General features: G+C 46.2%; 11 protein-coding genes across 11 annotated transcripts, besides 2 other annotated features; 7 read left to right on the forward strand and 4 right to left on the reverse strand.

Annotated features, from left to right (window-relative positions):
* The first annotated feature begins 13 nt into the window (after positions 1-13).
* Positions 14-105: a repeat region.
* A 275-nt stretch (positions 106-380) lies between these two features.
* On the forward strand, positions 381-2,375 carry FPSE_03710 (uncharacterized protein; the record flags this gene model as incomplete). Its single annotated transcript, XM_009256829.1, has 4 exons — positions 381-1,134; positions 1,184-1,604; positions 1,651-1,993; positions 2,040-2,375. 4 exons carry the CDS (start codon positions 381-383, stop codon positions 2,373-2,375), a joined length of 1,854 nt encoding a protein of 617 aa, XP_009255104.1.
* Positions 2,376-2,591: 216 nt separating this feature from the next.
* Positions 2,592-3,848, forward strand: FPSE_03711 (uncharacterized protein; the record flags this gene model as incomplete). Its single annotated transcript, XM_009256830.1, has 1 exon — positions 2,592-3,848. One exon carries the CDS (start codon positions 2,592-2,594, stop codon positions 3,846-3,848), a length of 1,257 nt encoding a protein of 418 aa, XP_009255105.1.
* Positions 3,849-4,204: 356 nt separating this feature from the next.
* FPSE_03712 (uncharacterized protein) lies at positions 4,205-6,823 on the reverse strand (the record flags this gene model as incomplete). The annotated part of the gene is made up of 1 exon (XM_009256831.1): positions 4,205-6,823. One exon carries the CDS (start codon positions 6,821-6,823, stop codon positions 4,205-4,207), a length of 2,619 nt encoding a protein of 872 aa, XP_009255106.1.
* Positions 6,824-8,494: 1,671 nt separating this feature from the next.
* On the reverse strand, positions 8,495-8,851 carry FPSE_03713 (uncharacterized protein; the record flags this gene model as incomplete). The annotated part of the gene is made up of 1 exon (XM_009256832.1): positions 8,495-8,851. The coding sequence occupies one exon, from the start codon at positions 8,849-8,851 to the stop codon at positions 8,495-8,497; it is 357 nt and encodes a 118-aa protein (XP_009255107.1).
* A 528-nt stretch (positions 8,852-9,379) lies between these two features.
* On the forward strand, positions 9,380-11,065 carry FPSE_03714 (uncharacterized protein; the record flags this gene model as incomplete). Its single annotated transcript, XM_009256833.1, has 1 exon — positions 9,380-11,065. The coding sequence occupies one exon, from the start codon at positions 9,380-9,382 to the stop codon at positions 11,063-11,065; it is 1,686 nt and encodes a 561-aa protein (XP_009255108.1).
* A 450-nt stretch (positions 11,066-11,515) lies between these two features.
* FPSE_03715 (uncharacterized protein) lies at positions 11,516-13,567 on the reverse strand (the record flags this gene model as incomplete). The annotated part of the gene is made up of 6 exons (XM_009256834.1): positions 11,516-11,674; positions 11,930-12,022; positions 12,105-12,344; positions 12,534-12,994; positions 13,055-13,397; positions 13,508-13,567. The coding sequence occupies 6 exons, from the start codon at positions 13,565-13,567 to the stop codon at positions 11,516-11,518; spliced, it is 1,356 nt and encodes a 451-aa protein (XP_009255109.1).
* A 689-nt stretch (positions 13,568-14,256) lies between these two features.
* FPSE_03716 (uncharacterized protein) lies at positions 14,257-15,654 on the forward strand (the record flags this gene model as incomplete). Its single annotated transcript, XM_009256835.1, has 2 exons — positions 14,257-14,307; positions 14,368-15,654. The coding sequence occupies 2 exons, from the start codon at positions 14,257-14,259 to the stop codon at positions 15,652-15,654; spliced, it is 1,338 nt and encodes a 445-aa protein (XP_009255110.1).
* Positions 15,655-16,111: 457 nt separating this feature from the next.
* On the forward strand, positions 16,112-17,405 carry FPSE_03717 (uncharacterized protein; the record flags this gene model as incomplete). Its single annotated transcript, XM_009256836.1, has 2 exons — positions 16,112-16,189; positions 16,260-17,405. The coding sequence occupies 2 exons, from the start codon at positions 16,112-16,114 to the stop codon at positions 17,403-17,405; spliced, it is 1,224 nt and encodes a 407-aa protein (XP_009255111.1).
* Positions 17,406-17,878: 473 nt separating this feature from the next.
* FPSE_03718 (uncharacterized protein) lies at positions 17,879-19,434 on the forward strand (the record flags this gene model as incomplete). Its single annotated transcript, XM_009256837.1, has 2 exons — positions 17,879-18,014; positions 18,071-19,434. 2 exons carry the CDS (start codon positions 17,879-17,881, stop codon positions 19,432-19,434), a joined length of 1,500 nt encoding a protein of 499 aa, XP_009255112.1.
* Positions 19,435-21,414: 1,980 nt separating this feature from the next.
* Positions 21,415-22,419, forward strand: FPSE_03719 (uncharacterized protein; the record flags this gene model as incomplete). Its single annotated transcript, XM_009256838.1, has 1 exon — positions 21,415-22,419. The coding sequence occupies one exon, from the start codon at positions 21,415-21,417 to the stop codon at positions 22,417-22,419; it is 1,005 nt and encodes a 334-aa protein (XP_009255113.1).
* A 324-nt stretch (positions 22,420-22,743) lies between these two features.
* Positions 22,744-22,777: a microsatellite.
* Positions 22,778-22,980: 203 nt separating this feature from the next.
* On the reverse strand, positions 22,981-24,186 carry FPSE_03720 (uncharacterized protein; the record flags this gene model as incomplete). The annotated part of the gene is made up of 2 exons (XM_009256839.1): positions 22,981-24,041; positions 24,117-24,186. The coding sequence occupies 2 exons, from the start codon at positions 24,184-24,186 to the stop codon at positions 22,981-22,983; spliced, it is 1,131 nt and encodes a 376-aa protein (XP_009255114.1).
* Positions 24,187-27,513: the final 3,327 nt, after the last annotated feature.

Consider the following 27,513-nt stretch of genomic DNA (forward strand, 5'->3'; position numbering starts at 1 on the left):
AGAGAACTCGGGATCCCGTCCGCTCTCCCATAGATAAGCTGGTAAGGGGCGGATTAGTAGTTGGGTCGGTGACGACCAGCGAATCCCGGCTGTTGTATGTTTTTTGGGGTTGCGATGATTTTTTTGGTGTTTTGGTGTTTAGCTGTACCGCGTTAGTATCATGTATCGGGTAAGTGCATATTGAATGACAAAGCATGTCCGATTCCGCTAACGTCATGTGTGTCAGATCTGATTCACTTCAAGAATGACTGAGTATGCGTCAACAAACTACAAGGTCAGTCATATTGACCGATCTATATCTATAAAGGGATATTGCTCAACAACAGTGTCAATTTTAGTTTAATGACACGGGTGAGGCATTCCTCGTCCTATGATTCATGATGGCCTCCGGATATACGGGCGACTTTATCGGTGATTACATCGGTAGACCCAACAACAGAGACGATGCAATGTCCATCGACAGCCCCCCGGTGAAACCATCATTTTTCGGTGTTACGGGCCATAACGAAATCTTTGAAGAAACGAAAAACTACCTCTCCAAACTCGAAGCATTCAGCGTCAACCCCGATGACACAAGCATGCAGGCCAGCAGTGCGATAAAGTTCAAAGACCTTCCACCCAATATCCAACAAACTTGTCTCGCCGTTCTGGGATGCATCTTTGGACCTTGCTACGATCGTCTTGTGGCACACAAGACCAAATACGAGAACAGGCTATGGTCGAATCTTACGGTCCCCGGGATTATCCGGTCACTAGAATCGACATTCGGGTCACAACTGAACCTCGAGAAAGTCAATCTTGAACTCATCGCTGAGCGTATTTGCAACAACACGACACGGCCTTTTCGAGACACAGAGAACAGCCAGGAATGGGTTGGCCAGCTTTGTGGTCAAAACTTGCGATGGGAGTCAATTACCATGCTATGGAGTGTGTTGAGGCGCATACCCAACTCTTTTGAGCCCATGGAACGGCAAAAGTTTCACATTCTCGAGAGTGGAACATTAAACAAGGCAACCTTGGCATTCTTGAGACATGGTGTTTCGCTTGCACGGTACTTCACGGTCGCAAATGTTATGATTCTTGATCTCTTACAACAAAAGACAATCGTGGAGTCTATGATTATCGGCGACGCGAGTAAGTCATATATATCTTGTTTAGGTATATCCACTAATGATCTAAAAAGGTTTGGCCGTTTGGAATTCCCATGGAGAAGCCGTGGCAATGATGACATACCTGGGCGTTCACGCCCAAAGGAACATTACATCCTACACGGCGTCGCTGTCTTCGGAACACAAGAGGCGTCTTTTTGGGCGCATTCACAATCTGGACAAGGCCATTGTCGCGTTCACGGGCAGACCTCCACTTCTAGATTCTCGCTACTGTACGACACAGATGCCGCTGGATCTCAGTGACGAGGACCTTCTAGCCGGCGGTGCCGCACTGGAGCGTGCAACGGCTGAATTGAACCCAGGCGGTTGGAACACACACGGGGGCGTCTATCCGTCAGGTTTCTGCCGAGCTGCCTACCAGATATCTGTGATGCTCAGTGAGATCCTCGGTATTGCTTTGGCCCCTGATCCAAAAACTAATTTAGAAACACTCAGGTAACAAATCTGCTCATTGTTATAGACAACTTGCTGACCTATCAAGTAATATAAAACAGCGCGAATTGAACGTGATAGCCCAGTTTCCGAAGCATTTGATCTACGACCCTGACGATCCACATGATTTACCTCTCCCGCAAACAGAACCCGCACCGCACGAGAAAGATCTTTCTGATCCGCAAGTCGAGATAAACGTTATACCGTTGAGAATCTTTACCCGTTTGACACATCTACAGAACATGTTTCTACTCGAGAGATTATTTCTTCAGAACGGTGCTGTAGATGAGGGCGATGTACTACTCGTTTCGTTTGAAATGATTTCCCTTACATTGCTTTTCTGGACTCATAAGGATAAGTTTCGGGATATTCGACGCGACTTTGAGTGGATGGTAGGTCAAAACCATGCACGCCGTAGGATAAAACTGACTTCTTTAGTTGATGGCCTTTGCAGTTCCCGGTGGTGGTATTCTCTGTCAAGAGCTCCTCGAACCAACCTTTCAAGGACGACATCCAAAGGACAGCCGTTTGAGCCGATCGAGTATTATACAGAAGCTGAGCCTGTTGGTGGGATTCTTGGATTGGGTTCACCCTTCAGCGCCGAATGGTGACCTCTGCGCGAGTTGCAAAACTGTCATACAGCGTGTGTTGGACTACCAACTCAACGATGCGGTAAATGAGCTTGGATCTTTAGAACAATTCAGTTCTGGTTTGGCAGGGCGTCTAAATTTCCAGTTTGAACTCTTGAATACGTTCGACTGGCTTAATGCATGATATATGTGCGTATTAATTTCTCCTAGAAATGAATATTTTTAATATACTGGTATATTTCGTGACACACACAAGGTTCCACAACACCGATAGGGTTTTACATCATGAAAACTCAAACGCAATATACATCTGAGGATATATAAAAAGTCTATCGAACTTCTTAATGGGTGACTCATTTTTAAAGTTTTTCTTATCGAGATCAGGCCGCAGCTATAAATTATGTTGCCGGTCTCTTGGTCTTTCACATTCCCACTCTTCCTTTTATCACACTTTGCGTCCACCCGTACAATCCACAAGCATGGCCAAACCTGCCAGATCCTGCGCAACATGACCTGCGATGATCAGTTCGCAGATTTCCGGTGGGATGTTTTTCAGCATGAGACGGTGAAAAGCTTCACTACAATAGCTACGTGTGACCAGCTACGCGACATCAAGCGGATCTTTCTACGAAGGTCATTATGCCTACCATGCAGCAAACTATTCGACTCGGGCGAACTGGAAGAAAGAATGAAGAAACTCTGGCAACGCGTCTACTGCAGTGGATGCAAAACCGAACACCCAGAACTTCTTTTCCGTCAAGGTGATAGAGGATCTAACATCTGCGTGGGACTACAGGGTGAATTTGCCCTTTGCAAACATATAAAGGTCTCGGGCAAGGTCAAGGTACATGATGGAGAATATCATAAACTTGCTTGCACACACACGGAACACTTTGAACAGCTACCAAACTTCAAACGTTACCGCCCATTTATTTTGTCCTTTCGCAGCCTCGGTGGCGTCTCTTCGGAGTACTCAAGATCTTTTCCCTTGGTAAAGATTGCTCCTGAACAATACCCTGGAATGCCGGCTTTGAAGTCGCGGCTATTGAAACAACTAAAAGAAACACATTATGATGGACTCTGTCACCACAGTTCGACTCAACTTGAATCTATTGTGTCGTCTTTACCATCTGACAAATGCGACTGTTTCCCAGCCGAGGGTCTACCTGTTCGGCAGCCCGAGCCTATAACCTTGCGTTACTATTGGTGTAAGAACCACGGTTACGATTGTCGCCACTGCGGAGCACATTACCTTTGGTATTACGACAACAATTGTGTCGTCCTTCGTGTTCAAATTCCATTTGGCAACAGTAATGTTTACAACATTGGCTGGCTTTCGAACATTACATTCCATTCTGATGATTATACTACTCATCCCATCTTGAACGAAAACACCAAGGGTATTCTCTGGTGCACTGACCCGTCATGTGGCACGGGCTGTGGAAATCGTTGGCTGTTGATGGTGGAGATACTTGAAAGGCTTTCACTTCGTCAGCCTGGGGTATACAAGAGCCTTCCTCCACGGGACCGCTCTTCTGCCGCCAATTTGCCTTACACGCTTGAATATCAAGTTTTTCAGAACGCGGCAGGCTGGTTAACTCGACCAGATATGCTATCACTTGAACTTTTATTCCCAAGAGCGACAAAGTTTGTGTAGTCGCCTAGAGACTAATGCCGAGATTAGGAGAAATAAATCTCTGTTTCGGCCCCCTTGGATGTTTTCTGTCGCTGAGTGGGACAAATATGATCTATAGGCAATCTAACTCTATTCAGGGTTTGTGGGACGATGTTAGGAACAGGTTCGAACAACTCAGTGGAAAGGCCATCATATAGAAGACTGAAGAAGAGACTGAGTGACTTCATTCGAGGCGTTGGCCCAACTGAATCAGACGTAGAGTCGATCAGATCTAGGATAGAAGAAAGATCGAGTACTTAGCTATCTATCAAAGCATTGAATAAGATCAATCCACTCGTAGAGGTCAACAACTTAATGATATGCATAGGTGAAGCCTTCTAAGTATGACAGCCAGGACAATCCCAGCACGACGGTTCATCCCAGATATTGTTACTATTCGGTCTCGCGACAATAGAAGCCGCCGTAAGAGCATTATCGGCGAAATAGCATTGCCCGCCTATGACAGTTGATCCCACACACCGACTGCTCGCCCGACAAATAGCAGCACACTTTCCACTCGTGCCCTGATCAGGGTACCACGAAGATCCCATGGAGTGATATCCAGTTGTTAGCCATCCTGAAACATTGCAAACGCCCGCCGCTGTGGTTGAACGTGTGCATGAGTCGCCTTGCTTATAGTTACACGTCGGACTCTTTGGAAGAGGACTATTGTTGGGGACGCAAGCCGGACATGTCCAGCAGGATTTATGGCTCCAGCCAGCGATTTTCGGATCGAAACTAGGATCGTCATAGCTTGGGTCAGCTTCTGTAAGATCAGAGGCTGTTATCTTTGTCGATGTGAAGATGCAGTGGTTTTCGGAACCCCAGAATGCAGAGGTTTCACAACCTTCAAGCGTGTTGCATATGGCTGCGCATTGTTCAGCGCTCTCCTGCATGGGATACTTGGAACGAGGTTCTGTCCAGCTATCGCCCGAAAAACTGCCGCCTGTGATACAGACATAGGGGTTGTTTTCAACACCGAAGTGGTTAATCTCGCATACTTCGCCGTGGCTGTTGTGGCAAGCACTAGTTGGTTGGGAGGCTCTGGTAGTGGTGATCAAGCTGGTAGGAGTCTCAGATGCAGATGGCTGAAGCGTAGGGGCCTCAGATGTAGAGGTATCATCAAGCCCACAGCCTGAACACGTAAAGCACTTCAAGCTGTTCCAGTCAGCAGACTGACTGTCACCTGCTCGTTCTACTTCGGTCACCTCGGCGTTGGAGAAGAAACACCTTCCAGAAGCGAATTGGTATCCAGCAGAAACACAATCAGGCAGAGTCCTGCAGACCTCGGCGCATTGTGCCACGTTGTCGAAATGGTGGTTGCTTCCTCCGGGTTCTTCATCACCAGGCAGGGTGTATACACCGTCGCTGACATGACCATAAAGACCACAGTTCCAATCCTCATGTTCAGACAAGTCTTGGATTCTCTGGCATGTAGGCTTGCAGACAGATTGTGTGGGCGAAGCGGTTGTAGTGGTGTGAGAGACCGCCGGAGCTTGAGTGGTGGAAGGGATCTTAGGTGTAGACGTGCTAGAGTCGCAGCCGCTGACACTACAAGTGAAACATCCCTCAAGATTGTACCAATCAGCCATCTTGCTATCGCTTCCATCGCGTATATCATCCCGAGTAACGATCGTGTTGGAGAAGAAACATTGGCCGGATAGTTTCTGGAACCCAACTGATTTGCAACCCGGCATATCTCTCTTACAGAACTCAGCGCACTCCGCGATGGATTTAGAGCGGTGCTGGGTTGCAGGATTATCGTCACCGGGGAATCCGTAGATGGCATCAGTCTTGATGAATACGCCGACGAGGTTGCACATGTCATTATTCTGGAAGCCAGGAATGAGATTACATTGTACTGCGCACTTGGACGTTGCCGTGGGTTCAGATGTTGATGTTGTTTTGTCAGCTTGAGATGTGTGCTGTGCAGATTCGGTGGACTTGATGTCAGTTGTGGAAACAACCTCAACAGTACTGGTGCTGCTTGATCCCTCAGTTGACGTTGTTTGACTCGGCTCCTGGTTCCTTGAAGACGTAGTCTCCAATTCAGGATACGAACCAAACTCAAGATGGTAGTTACCAATAGTCTCAGGGGTGACTTTATCCGAGATGAAGATTGAGTCAACCAAAATGGACGAATAGCCAGAACCAGTGCATTCCAAGGAGATAGCAAAGGTAGGGTTCGCATTGACAGTGACAACCTGCTCAAGCACTCTAGCCCAGTTGACTATTGTACCTCCAGAGCTGGTAGCAGGTAGAGAATAGAACTGTCTGTCGCCAAATGCCGCAGTCACAACACAGTCCTGAGAACCGGCCGAGTTGACAAGGTACACAAACTGGATGGTGTACTTCTTTCGAGGTGCAGCCCTGATAGTCTGGTAGATACTTGCAAGTCTACTGAAAAAGCCTCGCTTGCCATTCGGGCTTTCACCAGCTGTCAAAGAAGCGCAGCCATCATCGGGGCTACCGTCTGCTTTGTAACATCCTCCAGAATGGAATTCGGCGTTTCCAGTTGCACCAAAGTCTTTTAGGCCGCTTGGACTGTCGGGATCACGGCTAGCAAAAGCACCCCCTGCGAGAGCGTTGGCCAGGGTTGTGATGACTTCCTCTTCAGTTGTTGTTGATGATTGGGGAACAGTCAAAGTTAAACTTGGGACGTCGCTGGTTGGGGCAGATGCCGTGAAAGGGTCGCCGTCGTCACTTGTGTGGCTGCTCGATAGACCAGTGGTGTCGTCGCTCTCAGTAGTCGCGACAGATGATTCGGCTGAGAGAGTACGGATTGTTGTTTGGCTATTTAGAACATCGCTCAAGCTTTCGGAAATACCGTCGGTCGTAACAGAGGTTTCAAGGGAGACACTGCTCACTGTGGTTGGACGACTGGGCTTGCAGGGACCAGCAATAGCGAGATTAGCATTAACAAGGGCCAAGACCAAGAAGCGAATCTTGGACTGCATCATGGAACAGGCCGTCAGTGACGAGAGCACATAAAAATGACTTGGAAAGCAAGGAAAGCTTGCAGGTTTCTCATCTAGATATAAACCCCTGAAGTCAACAGATAATTTCTCAACTCAGCTTTCCCAAACCATTTATCACTTGATAGTACTATTGATAACTATTGGCAGCCTTTTTTAGTTGCATCCCTGCAGGAACGGGTCTGGAACTCAGAAACTAATCTCGGTTGAGCGTAAATGATCCTCGCGCTAATCAAATCAAGTCTGATGGCTTTACCCACTTAACAAAGACAAGACTGCACGAGACTCGAGTTTTCTAAGGTATAGTCATTGCTTTGTTAAAGACCGGCAGTAAAGCCACAAGTGTTGATGTGACCCAGGTTTCCCTTCTTGGTAATGTATGTTGTTCAAAAACAAGTCTTTGTGCACAAAATTTAATCGTCCCCTAAGCCTTTTGCTCGGACTTCAAGCTTATAATAAACCGCCTCGACCTGCTGGGCGATAAAAGAGCCACAGGGTAGATTCAAGGATAACTTTCTGATCGTGATGAGACAAAAGATAAAGCTTCTTCGAGTGCTCATTGCTGGTCGTAAACAACTGATAAAAACTAGTGTTGTATATGTCGACGGCGGGTATATGAAAATCTCAGACACATTGGTAATCCTCCAAGCTTAATCCACGAGAGGCACAATTTAATATCCACCAGTCTGTCTGTTTTGGTCGTCTAAGCTCATTAGCACTCTCTATAGCAGCTAGTGATATATGGCGAAGTTATGGATTTTTCTTCCACAGGACGTTCAAAATTAGTTGATTGACAATCTTGAGACACTGAATTGTATATCAGTCTGAAATCAATCCAACGATGGAAACTTTCATCCAGGTATCAAAATCTTGAAGGACGACGGCATCCGCATCTTGACGACAGACTTGGAAGGCATTGTCTTTCTCAGAAAGTAATTGTATATAATTTGCTCCACTGGCTGTATATCATCTTAATATCCATTGCTTCTATATATTAATTCTGTACAATTGCTATGCCTTTTTGATACATGTACAATTATCTATACTTGCGACTGATGGCGATGAAGACACAAAAACAACTAGGACAGCTGCATAGGCTGCAGTTGACGCGAATATTTCGGCTCGTCTTGCGTTTGTTAAACCACTAATACTAGCTGCGAAGAGAATTGTAAACATAGCAATGAGTCCTAGCTGGGCATCCTCTCGGCCCAGCAGCCGTAGAGAGAAAATGGCTCCAAGTAAGAGCACGGCTGCAACAAAGGTGCTCACTGCGGCAGCGGCCCAAGCCACATGCTTCTCCTTGATGTGTTCAGTGTTATTTGCAAGCTTGGTGGTCTTGACTTGTTAGTATCATTCAGAATGGGGTAGTTCCATATGAGAGAAAGTACCTTGAACCTCCAATGATCCTGCAAAAACCGAGACAGGGGATCTTTTTCTGACAGTCGCCTGAGAGCTATAAGATCCCCTTGATGGATAACGTCAATTCTGTTTGCAGATAGACCTGCGAGGAACGGACGGCCGATCGTTCTATTTCCAAACGTATCATTCACTTGTTCATATGACTGGCTTCGCAATACCTCTACAGTCCGTTTTCTGGGCGCTTTCAGTGACGCTATCTGATGTTGGCGTAATAATGCATCATCCATTTCATTGTTAGAATTCAGAAGCAAAAAAGAAAGAAAAAAGGGTGTCCTCACGATATTCTCCCAGTGTCTTTTTTATCTCTTCTGCTATCGCCATCCGAGCATTCTCAGCACGACTTTGATCCTTTGCATTTTCCTCAAACGCCTCCCATGCTCGCATAGATCGGAGGGTCTCGTTATCTTGGCTCTGCATAGCCTGCTCATCGGCGCGGTCTAGCTTCCATTCGAGGTAAGCGAGCCTACTCTCAAGATGAAGAAGGTTGCGTGCGCTGAGACGGTCAAATTTCCGGAAAATGAAAGTTTCGTAGTCTGGAGTGGAAGCTATATTTTGAGCCAAACCAGGAAAGCCAGACGCTGTGGTTGCCATCTCGATATCCATTGACGTCTGTTGCTCGGTTGCAGGCGAAAAGCGGTTTTTGGGTCATTTAACAAACCTGTAGGTATAGCCCAGGCGGTCCGTTTCAAACGCTCGACGACATCTCAATGGTAATGATGTGTTCAGCCACATTTCCCTTGCTAGCCTATAGCAGGCTAATATACGCATTGTCATTGGGGCTATGTAGCTGTGAAGACAGGAGGCGAAGTAATGCATCAATGTGAGTAGCCAATAAGATTCTTGCACGTTCGATCGCATGTCATTTCCGAGACAGTCCTACTCTGCCACTTTGCATGTTGTCTCAGGTCTGTGCTGTGCTCAGCCTCAGCATTTGGCTTTCTGCCTTATTACATATTCATTCATCTAAGGTTTCTTGGGTTGTCGCTGTTTTCGGTGAAGGTCACTGCGTCTACCCAAATCGATATATTCCATCATATTCTGCAGAGAGGTTAGGAATTGGGTAACGCGTACCAATTATCTCACGATCATTTGGCCATCCATCTTGTAGCTCCAGCATCAATGCAGCCCCCGCAAGCTGGCCAGAGAAGTGAGCTTCAACCCCTGCGAGACTACAAAAAGCCCTTCAAGTTCAAGATGCCGAATTCAGAGACGACAAGAACACTCCACCTCGAACTTCCAACGCCTTTCAAGAAAGATAATGGTTTGGCGGATTCTGGTCTCGTGCATAATGGACCTACATCTTCAAAATATGGAGGATCACAGTCCTTTCTTCGTCCACGAGACGAAATCGGGTTATCAGAGTCTCCTCTTGTTTATGTGCCCCAAATTAAAGACTTGGCTCCGAGGCGAAGAAAGGTTGTTTGGGTATGGGTCTGCTGCGTTTGTCAAAGGCCTCTTCAAGCAGGTTCTTGCCCCCCTTGCCTGGAATGCCCCATTTGCAAAAAACGTCGACGTTTCTCGACAGAGACCACCCATGTCTCTGATAAAGTTGAAGAACCAACAAAGCACCCTCCAGCATTCGTGGCATTAAACGAGAGGCCCCGGGCAACATCGATCACTTGGCCGTCAGGCGATATCAAGACCGGTGGCACTCCATGCTACGAAGTACCGGGGTTCATCAATGGTATTGCTATCAACGGTCTGCCAGACTCGGGATCGTCAGTAGATTGTGTTTCCGAAATGTTTATACAGCGCCACAGCATGAAGCTCGAGATAACCAGGAGCCAGATGATACGTTTACCTGGAGGAAGCAATGCCGAGAGTGTTGGAAAGTTCATGGGCTACTTCAAATTCCAGAATGAAGAACGAGTGTATCGTCGTGAGTTTCACGTGCTTCGTAACTGCGTGTACGACCTAGTGCTGGGTAGGGAATTCCTGGATATGACCAAAGTCTTTACCGAATTCAGGGACAGGATTATCAAAAGAATCCGTCCCTGCGTTCGGCGAGGAAATCACCTCTTTCTTCTCGATGAAGGACCGAAAAATCTTATTCGTTGTGCTATCAATGGTGCCGAAGCATCTGCTTTCCCTGATACCGGATCGGATCTGATGATTGCCTCTGGAGGCTTTGCCCGTCGTCACAATCTGAAAGTGCATAGAGGAGAGAAATACAGAAGACCGGTCGAACTCATCGATGGAACTGTCATCAGAACGGACGGCATGGTTCTCGGCGCTGAATTGCAGTTTGACGTCTCTACGTCGGCATCACAGGTGCTTGACTACGATGCGTATCAAACATTCATTGATAACCTTGACTCATTGGCAAACCATGGATACCACCATCAACAACGATCCTCATTCATTTGTGATCTTCACATTATTGAGGATCTACTCCACGACATTATTCTCAGCAACGAGTTTATCTTTCATAATGAAGTCTTCTCAAGATTTAAACACTTATTCTACGCGCAACTTACTACAACATTGCCTGGCAGCAACCTCATGGAAAGTAGCATACTATTTGTGAGAAAAGCAAGAGAATCAAGGTTCTGTCGCTGGTGGCCCTCTCGCTGGCGCCGACAATATGACAACACCGAGACGTCCGCCCCATCCTCGGATCTAGTTACTACATTAAAAGTGTTATCCTGGGAGGAGCGCTGGGTTGTCGAAGAGGCTAGGAGGAACAGTGCACAATTACGCATTGCTGGGTTGCCAGAGTTGTACAGACTTGATGCGCAGAGGATTGAAAACCATAGAATGTCTCTGTGGGATACAAAGAACTCTCGGTCACTGTCAGCAGGGTAGGGCATTTCGGTAAAACGTAGTGGTATTTATCTCATCTGTGTTAAGACTGTTAGGCCATAATAGTTTGGCCAGACGATATATCAGTACTTTACTATAGCTTCTGAGCAATATTAAATTGATAGCCCTAGATCTCAAACAGGTTTAAAAACTGGACTATCTATATGAATTTATTGTTGCCCATGACAAGATGGTTGTAAACTTTGTCTACATTGGCTTTTACCTTGCTACTCGATTGTCTTGGTAAACAACTCCAGGCGGACCCGGATAAGGCCTGGCACGAACAGGCGTCAGTGGATCTACACAGCTTAGCAACACGCAATGCTCTATGAGCCACATCAGAAAGGGAAAAATTGATGCCAGTAAAGTCTGAGAATGTAGTAATATTCCCTACCGGAAGGTATATGTGCTGGAAGAGATCAATTTGAGCTTGGACAAAGGTTTTGTACCATCTTATTCGAGTTCAACAGCACCATCGAGAAGGCGACTTCGGGCAAGAACGAGTTGATATCTGAGTTTGTCCTTAAAAACGTGCCGGACAGCGCCTCCGATGTTCACGGACTTGGCTTCTCCGTCATTGTTGGCAACACTAGTCAAGCCTTTTCTGGCAAACTAGATGTTGACAAGCGAACTGTATACATCCTGGCTGGCGCTTCCAACACGATCGTTGAAGCCATTGTCTCAGGCGCCAAAATCACAATCGATGACCGGTGGTGTCTCGCCATGCATACGTTTCATCGGCACCAACTTCCTTCACGACATAGCGGTGAGTCTATGGTAAGGACTACCTACGCAATGACGAGAGCAAGCCATGACTTTGTAACTTTCAAGACATGTGGATAATATGCATACTGCTTGTACTTTTACATTAGCCAAATCTTGCACGGACAACCCTTGTGAGACTGGTAGCTCCTCACCAATTCTGTATGTGATCTCGTTGATCAAGCATCTTTGCCACCTCTATAGCTTGTCTCATATTGTACTTGAAGCCAAATACCATAAGGCGATCTTTGATGTAGTCCCTAGCTGAGGGCGGACATACGTCGAGACTAACGATGCTTGTCAATGGCCAAATGAGGTACCGTGCCTCTATGCTGTTTTGCGATTCGAGTAGGTCCAGATAGTACGGAACGCTGGCTAGTATATCTCTGACCAGCCCTGCGCTCTCGACAAGTACTTTCTCCATCGTGAAATCTCTTGCTTCGGGAATGATGCAGTCAGTATTAGGATATTGACAGGAACTCTCTATACCAGATCCTCGTTTCAGGGCAGAAAATATCAACTGCAGTAAATATAGATTTATCAGCCTAGCCGCGTTGTATAAGCGAGCTGTCTGCTGATCTTGGTATCGATGCATCACACCTTCAAAGGTATGAAGGTTGTGGACCTCTTGGCTCCTCTCATTGCCATCCATGCTGTGAATGACTTCAAACGGTGCCATTTCATAAAGGTCCTTGCGTAAGATACTCACCTGGTCATGTAACTCGAGGGTTTCCTTGAGCACTTCATTGGCTGTCATATTCTTCATGTTCGGAGATATCACAGCCATGCGCCAAAGAAGAAACATTATACTTTTGCTGACAGAATCAAGCAATGAAGAAGAAGATGTGGCATACTCAAAAAGCCGATTAAGTTCAAGGGATACTGAAGTCTGATGAACGACAGAATCGATCAGTACGTTCACCCCGGCATGATGAAATAACAAACGCCCGAAGGGACTTTGGAACTGCGTCTTGCTTCTTAACAAGAGAAGCTGAGAAGATCCCCGAATGTGAGCATTCCAATTTTCGGGATCACCGCCATTATGGAAACAGAGGGCCTCAAATGCTGATAGCAGAAGTACGCAAAGTAGTGTACTATCGAGAACAACCGTTTCAGGCTGGCTGAGTAGCTGGTTCGTTTGGACTAATGATCTGGCATAGTATTGTCGAGCTATACACGACAAGTTGTCATCTCTGTGTTGTAATGCCATTGACCCCAATGCTGACGCACACAGGGCTTGTGTGATCTTGCCATCCTTTACCAAGGAAGACGAATACTCAGGCAAATAAGCGAAAGTTCCTGAGCGTGAAAAGATGGAAAAGAAGTATCCTAAAGCGGTGGCCTCAAGTGGTAATGGGATATTTTCCGGGATGGGCTCAACCACATGGCGTATTGGACGCATTTCCTTTAATTGCCTTTCGGACTGATTTCCGAGACCTTGATTGCGTTGGTTTGCCTTTTCTTTTACTTTGAGTGTCTCGTCCTTGATTTTGAGGACTCGAAGGCTCCGATATTCACAGCTGGCAATGTCCATACGTATACAAGGAGAGCATTGAGGTTTCTTCTGGTCACACTAGTGTACAAATGGTTAGCAATGATCTATTGAGGCTGATTTCAGTCTACAGGAATAGACTGCGCCACTTTGCCTATCACTCTGGCATGTTGAGAGACTTGGGCACGTACCTTTCTCCTCTTGAGGCGACATGGCTCACAGGCTTGCGAGGGCTTCCCTGCGAAGCCCATTCTAATCCTAGCAATCCGATTCGTTGGGACTAAGTCGACCGATGGCGTGAATGTCAAATGGTTTTGTCTAGGAACAGTATTGTGCTGTAGCAAATAAGTCTTTTGCGGCTCGTGGCTGTGTAATATTTGCCCGTCACCCCGAAATACGTATGAGTTTATATGAAAGAGGCATCTTGTTTCGACGACATGTGGGGGATTTTGTACCTGACGATGTCACTAGACTCTATAGAGCGTAGCGTCGAAATGACTTGCCTTGAAAGGTTTAGCTCATGCGTAAGACTGATCGGCGAATATCAAGTTCCCTGTAGCATTTCTTAGTGCTTAGCATCCATCGTCTTCGTTTAACACAGCCTTTGTGAGATTGCTATGATCCACTGCCAATCTTCTATGCTCAGTGTGCGTTCGCATTCGCTTTCAACAAAAAAAAAACAAGGTTAGATGATCTCATGACAAGGAATACCAACGTATCATGATAGACTTGATAGCACTGAAGGATCGTTCTAAGCATTGAAGGATCGTTCTCCATGTCAGTTATATCCGCACGCTGAGCCTCGCCAGATGGATGTTAGATATATTATATAAGGTAGCAAGTCTTTCTTCGTATAAGTGGTATATCTCAACACAGCATTCTTTACCTACTCGTTAGATTTCACTTCTGATTTACAAAGACTTCACTCAACATCTTCAATATGAAAGCTACCCTCAAAAACACCGCTTTGCTGATTGCAAACTGTTCTCTGGTAAGCCAAGGTTCTCTGACAATTGTTACCATTGGAAATGTGCTGAATATCATGATACAGACTCCAGCACTTGCGTTCCCTACCACGGATTCCTTCAGACCCAACGTCATGGCCAGATCACACAACAACACAATCAACGCGACGATGGCTCCTATCGTCGGTGACGAGTCGTTCAACTTCAACATCTTGGTCTATATGTCAAGCGCTCCCTACCAAGGCGCTGATATTGGCGAGGTTCTTGTTGCTGCCAACAATATCAAGGACGGAGATTCTGAAAGTTTTTATGAACAATTCAACAGCCTGGCTACTCGCGTACACGACCAGGCTATCGCAATTGACGCGAAAAAGCATCCCGTCTCTGCTAGAAATGCATTCTTTCGATCATCCACTTATTACCGCGCCGCCGATGTGTATCTTCACGGTAACTGGACTGACCCTCGAATTATGGATCTATGGAAAAAGCAAGCTGCAGACTTCGACAAAGCTATTCAGCTGCTGCCGCAGCCCGGAGAACGAATAGAGATTCGTGCGGACAACTTTACTATCCCAGCTATCTTCTTTAAAACCAACATGCCCGGAAGACGCCCTACAGTTATTCTCGGACAAGGTTACGATGGAGCCATGGAAGACTTGTACCATGTTATGGGTGAAGCTCTTCTTCAGCGTGGCATGAACGCTATCGTGTACGAAGGCCCAGGGCAGCCAACGGTCCGCCGATACCAGGATCTCGGATTCTTCCCCGAATGGGAAAGGGTCGTTACCCCCGTCGTGGACTACATCCTCACTCGCGATGACGTCGACGCCGATAAGATTGCATTGATGGGTTATTCATTTGGTGGCTTCCTGGCCCCCAGAGCTGCTGCCTTTGAACATCGACTTGCAGCCGTTCTCGCCATCGATGGTATTTATGACTTTGGCGAAGCTATCCTCAAGCAATTCGGCCCGGATGCTGCCAAGGCTGTTCTAAGTGGGAAGAAGGAGTACGTCGATGGCCTTGGGAAGCAACTCCAGGCGGACCCGGATACTCCCACAACCATGCGATGGGGCCTCAACCAAGGCGAATGGACGTTCAAGACTCATTCAGCCTATGACTTTGTCAAAACGGCCCAGGATTACACACTTGAAGGATATGTTCAGAACATCAAAGCTCCTGTGTTTGTTGGTGAAGCTAAAAGCGATGTCTTTTTTGAGGGACAAGCTGCGAAACTGGCCAAGGAACTGGGAAAGCTTGCGACGCACCATGTATTTGAGGACCTTTTAGGTGCCGGTGAACATTGCCAGATTGGGGCTTCGGTGTTGATGAACCAGGTCTCTTTGGATTGGCTGGAGGATGTTTTTTGCAACTAAAAGAAATCCAGAAGCGAATATGGTTCTGTGTCGTGGCATGGATGGCATTTATAGCTAGGTATAGGGAAGTGATGAGACTAGAATAGGGAGTCAGGGTTTAGCTGCAACCCTAGAAATAAATAAATTGCTTATACAGGTCGCACGCGTTTGCATAGAATGTCTCGGCGTTGGTGAGGCTACCCCCTGATCTATCCGTAGATGTCCTTCTATTCCCATACGTAATTATCCACAGGCAGCTCCACCAACAAGCACGAATTCGGAATGGAGGATTGAGGTGTTGTTTCGATACGTAAATCATGCGATTGGCTCCGGAACGATATCGCTGGTGCCCCTTAATCCCATCCGAAACTCTGTCCCCCTGCACCGTTTGCGTCTTACGTGACTCAATTTCTTCTAAAAACCGTGTTCCCGACTTGGACAAGTGTACCTTGATAATTACAGTAACAAATGCCCTACTATGGCTTCCGTAACGTCACGACGAAGGCATAAAAAGTCCAGGCTGGGATGCATGGAATGTAAACGTCGACATATCAAGGTAATCGTCTACTAGCCCTGAAGTTCCGTGATATATGTTCTTCGGCTGACTCATATGATTGATGAACCAGTGCGACGAAAGACAGCCTATCTGTGGTAATTGTGTTGTCAGTGAACGACCATGTTCCTTTCCCAGTCCACGTCCACACCAATCATGCCCAGTCACTCCTACGCTGTCTGTCACCAATCACGGCCCGAAATATCCCAAGCTTGAGCCATTGTCCTTGTCAATCGGTAGCCCAGTTCAAGGCGCTACTGACTTTCACAACGATGTCAATATCCAACATATGGAGTTACTCATCCATTTCTCAATCGGCATTCCACTTCCAGATAGTGACGAGGCTCTCCAGGCCTCGTTCACTAAATTGGTCCTCAACGTTGGTCTAGATGCACCATACTTGCTATACCAGACTCTTGCGAGTTCGGCCCGTCATCTCGCCATTGTCAAACCATCTCTATCACCGAAATATTTGCGACAGGCAACGGAACTGCAACACACCAGTATAGAGAAGTTCAACTCACTGAACTTGCACATCGACGATTCCAACTGCGTGCCTGCGCTCCTGTTCTCCTCTTTTCTCGCAAGAGATATGCTGACTAGCACGCTTGCCGCCGTCCGTCAATCCCAAGACTTCTCAATGTTCTTCCACCAGTACATCCAGTATATCCACGTACAGCGCGGAGTCCATGCTATTGGAACTTCCACTTGGCCGTTCCTTATGCAATCTGAACTTCGACCATTGTTGATTTGGGGTTCCAGGCTTTCTGAGCTTTCGCCTCAAGGTCGGGAATTAAGTGAACTCATCGCATCAATCACCAGAAACTCCACCTTGGACAAAGAAACGACGGAGGCCTGCATAACTTCAGTGCAATATTTGCAAGTTGGGCTAGATTATCTCCTGTCATCAAACTCTCGGAAGATAGGAATACAAATGGTATTCAACTGGGCAGTACTAATACCGCCTAAATATATCGAGCTTCTCGCCTTGCGTGAGCCTCAAGCACTCGTTATTCTGGGCCACTATGCAGTCCTTTTGCACCTGTGCAAGGATGTGTGGCAGGTCGGAGACTCAGGGCGTTACGTACTCGCTGGGATCGTCACGGAGCTATCGTCGAAATGGGTTCAAATGTTATGGTGGCCGCTTTCTGCGATTGGACTCGGATTGGGGTCGAAGGCCTCGTCTGAAGCATCATGTAGCACAAGCACCATGGAATAACCATGTGAGATAATCCTGGCTGGGATATCGCTTACGCAAGCCAAAAGCGAGAAAATCTATATAGAGTGATAATTGGTGGGAGATATTAAGTACAGTATTTCACAACGGAGTATAATCGGCAATTTGTTTTAATGCCTCAGCAAACCCTGGTTAAGGCCTGTCGGTTCCCATTTTGGGTCACTAACCCAGTCTACCAATGAGATGAATCTGAATAACCACGAGGTTATTAATATCACAAGCAAATTGCCGGACTCCGACATATTTAATACCAATTGGTCCGGAGTATATTCTCAATAGGGACATTTTGTATATCTAATAGAGCTGTTCGGCTACACGGCACATGAATTTGAGAAACGTGATTGAACGAGAAGAGCGACGGTAGACTGCGAGGCTTTAAATACATGGACTTTTCCCTTTTCTTAGATATCATAATTGTAGGCAGTAATTGGCTATTAATCAACATGTATACCAACATGCCTTCTATTCAAAACTTGATTATAATCCTGCCATTTCTAGGAGCTGGTGTCGAAGCTGCAGTTAGCTTTCCACCTATTCCATCAGATTTGTCAACCCCAGTTCAACAGCGCATTGCTTTTGGCGGACCAAACAGTCTGTGCCTCTCCCCAATATTACAGCAAACATTTTAGTTCTAACATGACTACTAGGTATTACTGTTGGGTGGAACACTTATGCCAAGCAAGCAAAACCTTGCGTTCAATACGGCACCTCCCAGAACGCCCTAGATAAACAAGCATGTTCCGACATCTCGACAACATATCCCACTTCTCGCACCTGGGTAAACTCCGTCACTCTCGATGGTCTATCACCAGCAACGACGTACTACTACAAGATTGTATCCAAGAACTCAACCATCGACCACTTTCTGAGCCCTCGCACGGCCGGAGATAAAACTCCATTTGCCATCAATGCTATCATCGACCTTGGCGTCTACGGTCAAGATGGCTTCACAATCGACATGGATCATTCCAAGCGTGATATAATCCCGACTATCCAACCATCGCTGAACCATACAACTATTGGTAGACTTGCCACAACAGTCGATGACTACGAGTTTGTCATTCATCCAGGTGACCTTGGCTACGCCGACGATTGGTTTGAGAGGCCCAAGAATCTCCTCCATGGACAGGAGGCCTATCAAGCCATCCTGGAGAATTTCTATGATCAACTTGCCCCGATTGCGGGTCGGAAGCCTTATATGGTGTCCCCTGGAAACCACGAGGCTGCTTGCGAAGAAATTCCAGTCCTCAATCATTTCTGCCCCGAAGGACAAAAGAACTTTACAGATTTCATGGTTAGATTCGGCAACATCATGCCTCTTCCTTTTGCCTCAACATCTTCAGATGCAACCGCTAAAGTAAACGCCAACAAGGCAAAACAACTTGCAAACCCGCCATTCTGGTTTTCTTTCGACTATGGCATGGCGCATGTGGTTATGATCGACACTGAGACTGACTTTCCTGATGCACCTGACCAGCCCGGTGGCTCAGCCCATTTGAACGGTGGACCTTTCGGAAGACCAAATCAACAGTTACAATTCCTTGAGGCCGACCTGTCATCCGTTGACCGAGACGTTACACCCTGGCTTATCGTGGCAGGTCATCGTCCGTGGTACTCCACTAACAACGAGGGATGCAAGCCCTGCCAAGAAGCTTTTGAGGGGCTGTTCTACAAGTACGGCGTTGACTTGGGTGTTTTTGGCCACGTGCATAATTCCCAACGATTCCATCCAGTCTACAACGGCACTGTTGACCCTGCTGGGCAACAAGATCCCAAGGCGCCAATGTACATTATCTCTGGTGGAACAGGTAACATTGAAGGGTTGAGCGCTGTTGGAACAAAGGGACCGGAGAATGCATTTGCTTATGCAGATGATTTCAGTTATGCAACTATTCGTTTCCAGGATGCTAACAACTTGCAAGTTGACTTTCTCCGCTCAGCTACCGGGGAGCTATTGGATCGATCTAAGCTTTTCAAGTCTCATAAGCAACGATTTGTCAAACAGGCTTAGATTGCACTAAGATACAGTTATTGCTAAGAAACATATTGTCTCTACCTCTAGCAATCTTAGTTCAGATACACGAGAGGCCAGGAAAGCCATATACGAAAACGCCGAAAATAGCAAGGATACCTTTCATAATATGCAACCCCCATTTCTGCATGTAGTTATATATGATATGGCAACATGACCAGAACGCAGTCTATTTACCAAGTTAGCCAAGAGTACCAATAACTTCAAGATGTACTTACGAAACCAGAAAACCTGTAGACAATAACAAGACTACACACAAAGGATTGTTAGAGCAGTAACACTGGAGTTTAATATAACTGTCATCATGAATCTGCTTTCCACTCAGCATATATGTGTCGATCGGGGCTCTTCTATGCATGCATAAGTACCCAGGCAGTCTTGGAAGTGGGAAGGAATACACAACCATAGTATCGGTGGCGTGAAAACGGCAAATGAAAATGCCATGGCCGTCGTGAAACTACTCAAAAATCACCCGTTGATTGCACAGCGTTAACCACTCATCTCAACGACCAATATTCGCCTCATACGAGAGACACCACCGAACAAATGGTAGATATGGGAATGTTATTAGTGTTGTATGACACCTTGGACGTCTGTAAGGAATCAAGTTTTGGGATCAACTTTACTCTTGTCACCCTCTGCGTGCAGTTTGCTTGCTACTGGACTCCCTCGACATATACTGAGAATTAGCGTGGGGCTAGAAGATCGAAACGAGATTTGTGGCAAGATGTTACTGGCTTTGGCGATGATAGAGAAGTCTGACAGAGGTGGCCTCAAGTTATAGCCCGATGTAAGCTATTAAGAGCTTTGGTGATTATGGATGATTTCGTAAGCGGCTTTTTGGTGTCTGGTCATGTTATCCATGACGACCTTGATAATTACCAGAGTATTCCCGTAGCGGATCACAGGGTTCAAAGCTGCCAATCTCGATTGCCAGAGCCTTGTCCACCAATGTTACCATTATCATTCATCAGGTTGAAAGCAATCGCAAACTCGGATGTGCCGCTCTCCTCGCCCAAAGTGTATTGTTGGTTGGTTCTTTTGTTCGACTTATCAGCCTAATCTGTGTTCCCACGCTTACACTTTACAATGGGCTTGGCGGGGACACATGCGTTACATGACTCGCATGTTTGAAGCCATCCAGCTCGATTGAAATATGCTAATCAGTACCAACGACTCCAACCATAGAATGCCCACCGGCGAGCCCGCTGCCAATTTCAGTTCTCCATTAATATTGGTGTTTACATGCGATCCAAATTTCTCACATGGCTATGTTCAGGCCACTACTGAAATTTGTGTTCACGATTCGACGTCTCACCACTTCACATTCCAATATCACGACTGAGAAGTGGACTTTCATTTTGAAACTGTGGTTGTCCAAGTATTCGCAACTAATGATCCAAAGGCAGAATTTGAAGCGATATGCCTTGGCTGATCGACCAACACAAGAGCTGTGTCTTACTCGATAAGCAGAGTATTGGCGCCATCATGCGCTGCTTTGCTAAGATAATGTTCAGCCTGAAAAGGAACTTTGATAAAATGACTATAGCTGGACTCTGAAGGTGAGTAATACGTGATTTATTTGTATATAGGGCTGAGAGGACACTTCCTGGAGCTGGTTATCTATGTGGGGAATGTAGCCTACTGACAAGTTAATCTGTGTCAGATAGCGCCTTATCCAATAGAAAACATTCACAGATGTGAAAACACGGGTCGCATTTGAACGTGGCTTATGTTGTGCATACCTTTCACACAATTGTTTGAAAAATTACAATGTTACCCGTAAGCGCCACGCAAGTGTATGACAAATAAATTTCTTTTCAAGCAATCGCTGGCTAAATGGCGGCTACATGTCAATGATGTTATATATATACAGCAACACGATATCGCTTTCATATACAACAAACACTTCATTCATCCAGTAGTCTTTATCTGTTCTATAATTCCTTGCCTACAATCATGGCATCTAACCTTTATACACAACTCATCGAGTGCGATAGACTGCCTTTTCCCTTGTTGGAAAGCTTATTGTCCTTCGAATGCTACTCGTCTCAACAGGTTTGCGGCAACGCAGACTATACTCCTTTCTACACAAATTCAGATTTTGATACACAACCATGCTATGACGATGTCGACGGCAATTCTAATAGAGAGCAGACCATTCTTGAGCACCATTGGATTCAGAAAGTTCGACAACCATTGAATGCCCTCTTACGCGAGAGGTTTCAATTGTTCATCAACACAGTGCAGTATGTGGCACCTCAAAACAACAACAAATTCCATAACGAGGACTTTTATTCTTCAGATGGACCAGTAGTGTCAACGCGCCTCATGAACTTGTTTGGCAATACTGTTCATGAATACAAAGACGACGGGTTTGTCCTCGTTTCACCGCCAAAAAGGAATCTTCACTATGCTTGCCCTTTCGAAACCGTGTATCCTGAACGATACGGACGATGCTCTTCACAGCACAGTTTATTGTCAATGGATGATGTTATGGGCCACCTCGAAGGTCATCACGTTGACCCATTGTACTGCCCAATGTGTTCAGAAATCTTTGAGACATTGATTCACCGGGATCGACATATTATTAAGAGATCTTGCGAGCTTCAAGAACTACAAGTACCAAAGGGGATCAATGCACATGAGGAAAATGCATTGATGAGGATAGTGAAGATGAATATCAGCGATGAAGAAAGATGGAATCGCATCTTTACCACCATCTTCCCAAATACAGAGCCTCCGTTGTCCCCATACCTGGACAGTGGCAGGCGATTGACGATTTCTGTCGCCCGGGATTATTTTATGGTGGATGGGAGACGCTGTGTCTCTGAACTTCTGCAGGCGCAGGGACTCAACACGAATGTGGAAGGGGATCAACATGCACAAGCTGCGCTGTGTCAGCTGGCGTTGGAGGATCTTCTTAGTGACATCATGGAAAGGTATAGGGACGCAGACAACTGACTCGTCCACACAGGCTATGAACAAGGGAGACTCTTCACTAAATTGAGAGATACCGAAGGCGACAGTAGCGTGGCTACGAGATGGATATTCACATTCATTATGGGCAGTCAGGTCAAAAGAGTGTCATCAGTTGGTTCTAGTTATATACAAACAATACATGGCCACATCCATCATAATCAGCTAGAAGTAAGGAGTGTGAGTGATACAGATCGAGAAACGAATAAGAATAATGGCAGTTGCCAAGAGCGGGTCCTTGAAAATAGAAGGAGAGACAAGGGACCAAATGAGGCAAATGAGGGGAAAGCTGAAAACGAGAAAACGCGGACAAAACAAAACAAAACAAAACAAAACAAAACAACATTCCGAGACAGACGGGCTACTAAAGAATGGGGACTTGACGCAGTACAGACGAAAGTATTAGTCTACTCTTAGGCTATACATACACTAAGAGTGATCTAACATTTATGTCAACCACTGAATCAGTACTGATTTTTATGTAACGTAGCTGCCAGAGTAGCTGGCCAAGACTCGGCGTGAAACACCACGCCAGCCTGTTCACCATCAAATCGATCCCGGCGGGAAGCTATGGCTCATGTATCCGTGGTCGGTGTACATGGCCAAGTCTTCATCGGGTGGCAGAGGCAGAGTGGATTGCAGACCCGAAGTATCAAAGAAGGCTCCAGCCTGGCCAGGGAATGAAAGCCCCGTGGCATTAGTGGCTTCGAGATGAAGACCCGGACCCATCTGCTCCATGGTATGGTCCAATGGCGCATTCATCACAGCGTATTGGGCAAGGCCGGGCGCATAGGAAGCAACTGGGACATGGACAGGGGAAGGAGATACCTGGGACTCGGCCAAGAACCAGGTGTTGTTGTTGTTGTTGAACTGGGCTGAGCCTGCGGCTTGGGTGAGGGACGCATTGACACCTGGACCGGTCATGTAGGACTGTTGTGAGACCTTTTGCGGGATGATCGGGGCAGAAAAGAGTTCATCAACAATTCTGCTGATGGTCAGATCATCGAGCCCAAGGACGCCAAGGGCCCCAAGGGCGCATCCTAGTTTCTCGGGCGCATGTCGGCGGAGCAGGTCGACTCGGCTCTCAAAGTACGGAGACGACGGTGTCACCAGAGAGTTGAACATCTTTCCCCATCCAGCATTCCATCTCTCCTCATTGGAAAGTCCTTTGCCGAGTTTCCCAAGCATGTGATACTCCTCTGGGAGAAGCATCCCAGTCTCCTCCTTGGTTGTTTTCTCGCACTTCTTGTCTCGAACATGGATGTCTCGTACTACCTTTGCGTTATCCCCTTTGAATAGGAGGCGGCAATTGGGACAATAGTACGAACTATTCATGACGGTACCAAGACCGTGGATACGACTAATATGCTGATGGGTGTTATACCAGTTCGTCAGTTTGTAATGCTCGCACGACTGGTACTTGTCCGGGTCCCACTTGTAGAAGGGGCAGGCAAACCGCTTCCGAACACCAGCTCCATGGGGAGTATGATCTTCGTCATGTTGGTCGTCATTGTCGGAGAAGTCGTTATTCCCTCCACCATGGTTTTCGTAAGGCAAATAAGAGTAACCTTGAGAGAGACGCAGAGCAACGTTCGGGGGCTGACCGCCTGTAATAGATGCAGTATTAGTGGAACGTTCAGCCGTTATGGGACACTGATCAGGCTGGGCTGAGACAAACATACCCTGCCAAGTAGTACTTTGAGTACCGAAGCCACCGGGATCAGAGTACGCTCCACCAGGAAAATGTGCCATATTGAGAGTTTATCTCTCGGTTTTATGGAAAAAGGTAATTTGGATCTGTCAGAATCGATATATAATCCTTATCTGAGTTATATCGAGTTAAAAAGGTATATTCATTCGAGGGGATATCTAGTTATCTTTATCTACATTAGCATCACACGTATGGCTATGCCAACTCCCACATTTGAATGCTAGGCACAATTGTAATGAATGAAGCTCCAGCCACTATTGTATGCTAGTCCCTCCGTTGCGATGACAAGAAAGCTTCTCGACCGACTGGGCTGTGCGCAATTCAGCGGATTCACAAGCTCGCTCGTGAGTAGAGTCTTCCATACGAAGTCCCCGTTTTAGCCTATCATTGGCAGCGGATGCCTAGCTAAACCCTTACGTTTGAAGGATAATTAAGCAGTCCTACAATTGATGACGGCGTTGTAGAGCTTCCTTGGTAGCATGATACCTAGAGGCGACAGGAAACTATCATCGTTGACTAGGTATTCAACTACTCTGCCGAGCGGAAGCTCAACCATTATGTTGAATAGTACTAGCGCATTGGAGGCCTTTTCCTATGTGTTTTGGAACAATGCGATTGTGTCAAACAATTTGGATCTGTTTTGTTTAGCTTAAAACCCAAGTCTTGTAATTGGTGCTCTGTGTCATGAGCCTCTAGCTAGCTTGCAACTCACGTAGCACAACGTGAGATGTGCCACACGGCAACACACACAACAATGACGGTGTTACACGGACCTCTGACATTAATACACTTCGTCTCATGAGCACTCAATTGCCAAAGCTATAATGAAACAAGTCCATCCGTTCTGGATAGCTAGTAACTTAAATCAAAGTACTTACATCAGGGGGTTAAGCTTAATTAAGTATGCGGAGTCGCTACCCGGTGGCCCGGTGCGGATCATCCCGACCGGAAACCTTCTATAACTGCCCCTAGGGGATTAGGGGATAATAGAATATTCCATAAATCTGGTGCCTGATTTTGCAGTAACCAATCCTCTACAACCTTTCTCATGTCCATTCGTGTGATAGAATTCCGTTCTTAATTCCACTCTAGCAAGAACAGCAGTAAAACTACCGAAAAGCAATTTTAACTTTTCTCACAACTGAACAACTCGGATTTACTCTGCCCCAAATGACTCCACTAAATAACCTGGCTCACGACAGCATAATTGATGTGTTTCAAGGCTTGTCCGTAATTGAAACAATTTATCTGACCTGGCAAGGCAAGTGAAAAAAGCATACACAACTGAACAAAGTCTCTAATCCATGAGTGGGCAATTCGGTTACAGGATGTTTTAATTGATCACGACTGTCGCTCTTATGCCAGTCAGTTGTTTTCTATTTCTATCCCTTCCATACACAACGACATATTTTTAATTTACAGTGTACGATATTAATCACAGCCAGAGGAGCGTGATCTCTGAGAACACAACATCGTTGATAGACATCATTTGAAGCGCCGATCCCGATTAATGGCAGACGTCTTGGTATCCTGCCTTGCAGGAAAAAGAAAAGTTTTGCCGATTATTACTTCTACCGGCCTCGTATTCTTTTGGGTAAGTTATCTGTTTCATGCACATTCGCAGCAAGCTAACTCAAGTGACTCCATAGAGGGGGGCTGAGTGATAGATTTCCAGAGGTGTCGAACATTATTCCTAAGTCACAGGCAGACAGATGAGAAATAGAGACCTCACCCCAGTTGGCTTAGTGACAGGCGTCCAGGATCTGTCAGATCTAACAAGATCAATCCACTCACGGCGAGATCAGTGCCTCAGGCCCAAAATGACACATGGGTTTATTCCGAATTAAGCGTCAGCCCTTGCCCGAGGAACCGGTTCACCTGACCTGCCGTCAGTAGGGTAAGTACATATTTAGGATGAGTAAGATATTTGACAACGACTGTGAAATCTTGTGATACGGAACACTCCGCTCTCCGTCTCAATTATCCGTAGTACTCACGGAGCTGTGGAGAGCTTAACTTAAGTAAAGTGGTGTTGAATTACTCATCTCGGCATTCCAAAACTTGCTCGATGCTAGATACGTATGTTTGAGAGATGCATTTTCGTTGTCATGGTATCAGTCTTGGCTCACCTACCTGATTGCCTGATGACATAACGTCCAGCTGATGCGTCTGCCTAAGCAGCCACTGCATGAACGTGGATGATCTTGCCAACCTCGCACAGCCATCTTCTCATGTATCTCTACCGTGAGAAATGCATATAAGTAGGTCTGCTAATGCTATCTCAACCACGGCTCCAGCTTTTTGTTCCTTACCTTTATACCCTAGACTGTGGGTTGGGTGATCAGGTACTCCGACCTGTCTCAGACGTTACACGGATTGTCTTGTTGTATTGTGTAACGACAAACACTTCACAATGCCTGTGGCTGCATCTGGTCTCGACTTTGTGATACTGCCTTCAGGTACTTCCCATGCTATTACTGAACCAGCGCGGCCTCCCGACCACAAAAGATCTTGGGAAGCTTTGATCTGGGCAATTGAGAACTATGGGAGACTTTTTTATTACCACTAGTCTGAATGGCTACAGACACTTTTGAGAGGCTATTGGAGGACATTCAGTGGCTAATGATAGCTGCGTTCTGACTCTACGGTTTCAAGTAAAGACCTATGAAAGGGACTACAATTCATAGGCGGAATTTAACAATAGACTTTTAGAAACAATTAGTATCTAAATACAGGAACGTGTATATTGTCCTGCCGCATTTGGCATTAATTAACAGCAGGATAATTCTAAGCATGATTTTGATAAGGTTCCAACCAATCATCGCTGTCGGCATCGGATATTCGGCAACTGAGCGGCAGTGATAGGCATGCGATACAACCTAGTAACGGCTAAGAAGTGCCGAGCTAGATGATCTTCATAGGTAGAGCCGGAGGTAGATGATTTATTCTGGAAGGTAAGACTAAGCTCACGATAGCAAATCTAATACAACTACTTGCTCAGCAAAGCCATGAGATCGACGATACCCCACTGGCACGCAGCATTGATCGGCTGATCATGAACCAGGCTAGACTAGGCCAGGCACCTCCGGGACCTTTGGAATTGCAAAAGGTCTAGCCATTAAATAAGGAAGGTGCAATCATTGCTTCACGCTGATAAGGCATTTCTATTCGTACTGACGTGACTGATCTAGCATCCTATCGTAGCTAAGGACTATACGAGTGGAAGTTGGACTATGAGGTATTGTAAGCGCAGTGTTTTCTTAATTACGCAAAACTACTATATAATAATGTTCCATCCTCCGTCTTGCACTTCTTCTACCTCTACAGTCAAGGCTATTCTATTCATAAACTGAATAACTCGAGTCAAT

The sequence above is a fragment of the Fusarium pseudograminearum genome, chromosome 2 (genome assembly GCF_000303195.2).
Source record: "Fusarium pseudograminearum CS3096 chromosome 2, whole genome shotgun sequence".
In the NCBI taxonomy this organism is placed as follows: Eukaryota; Fungi; Ascomycota; class Sordariomycetes; order Hypocreales; family Nectriaceae; genus Fusarium; species Fusarium pseudograminearum.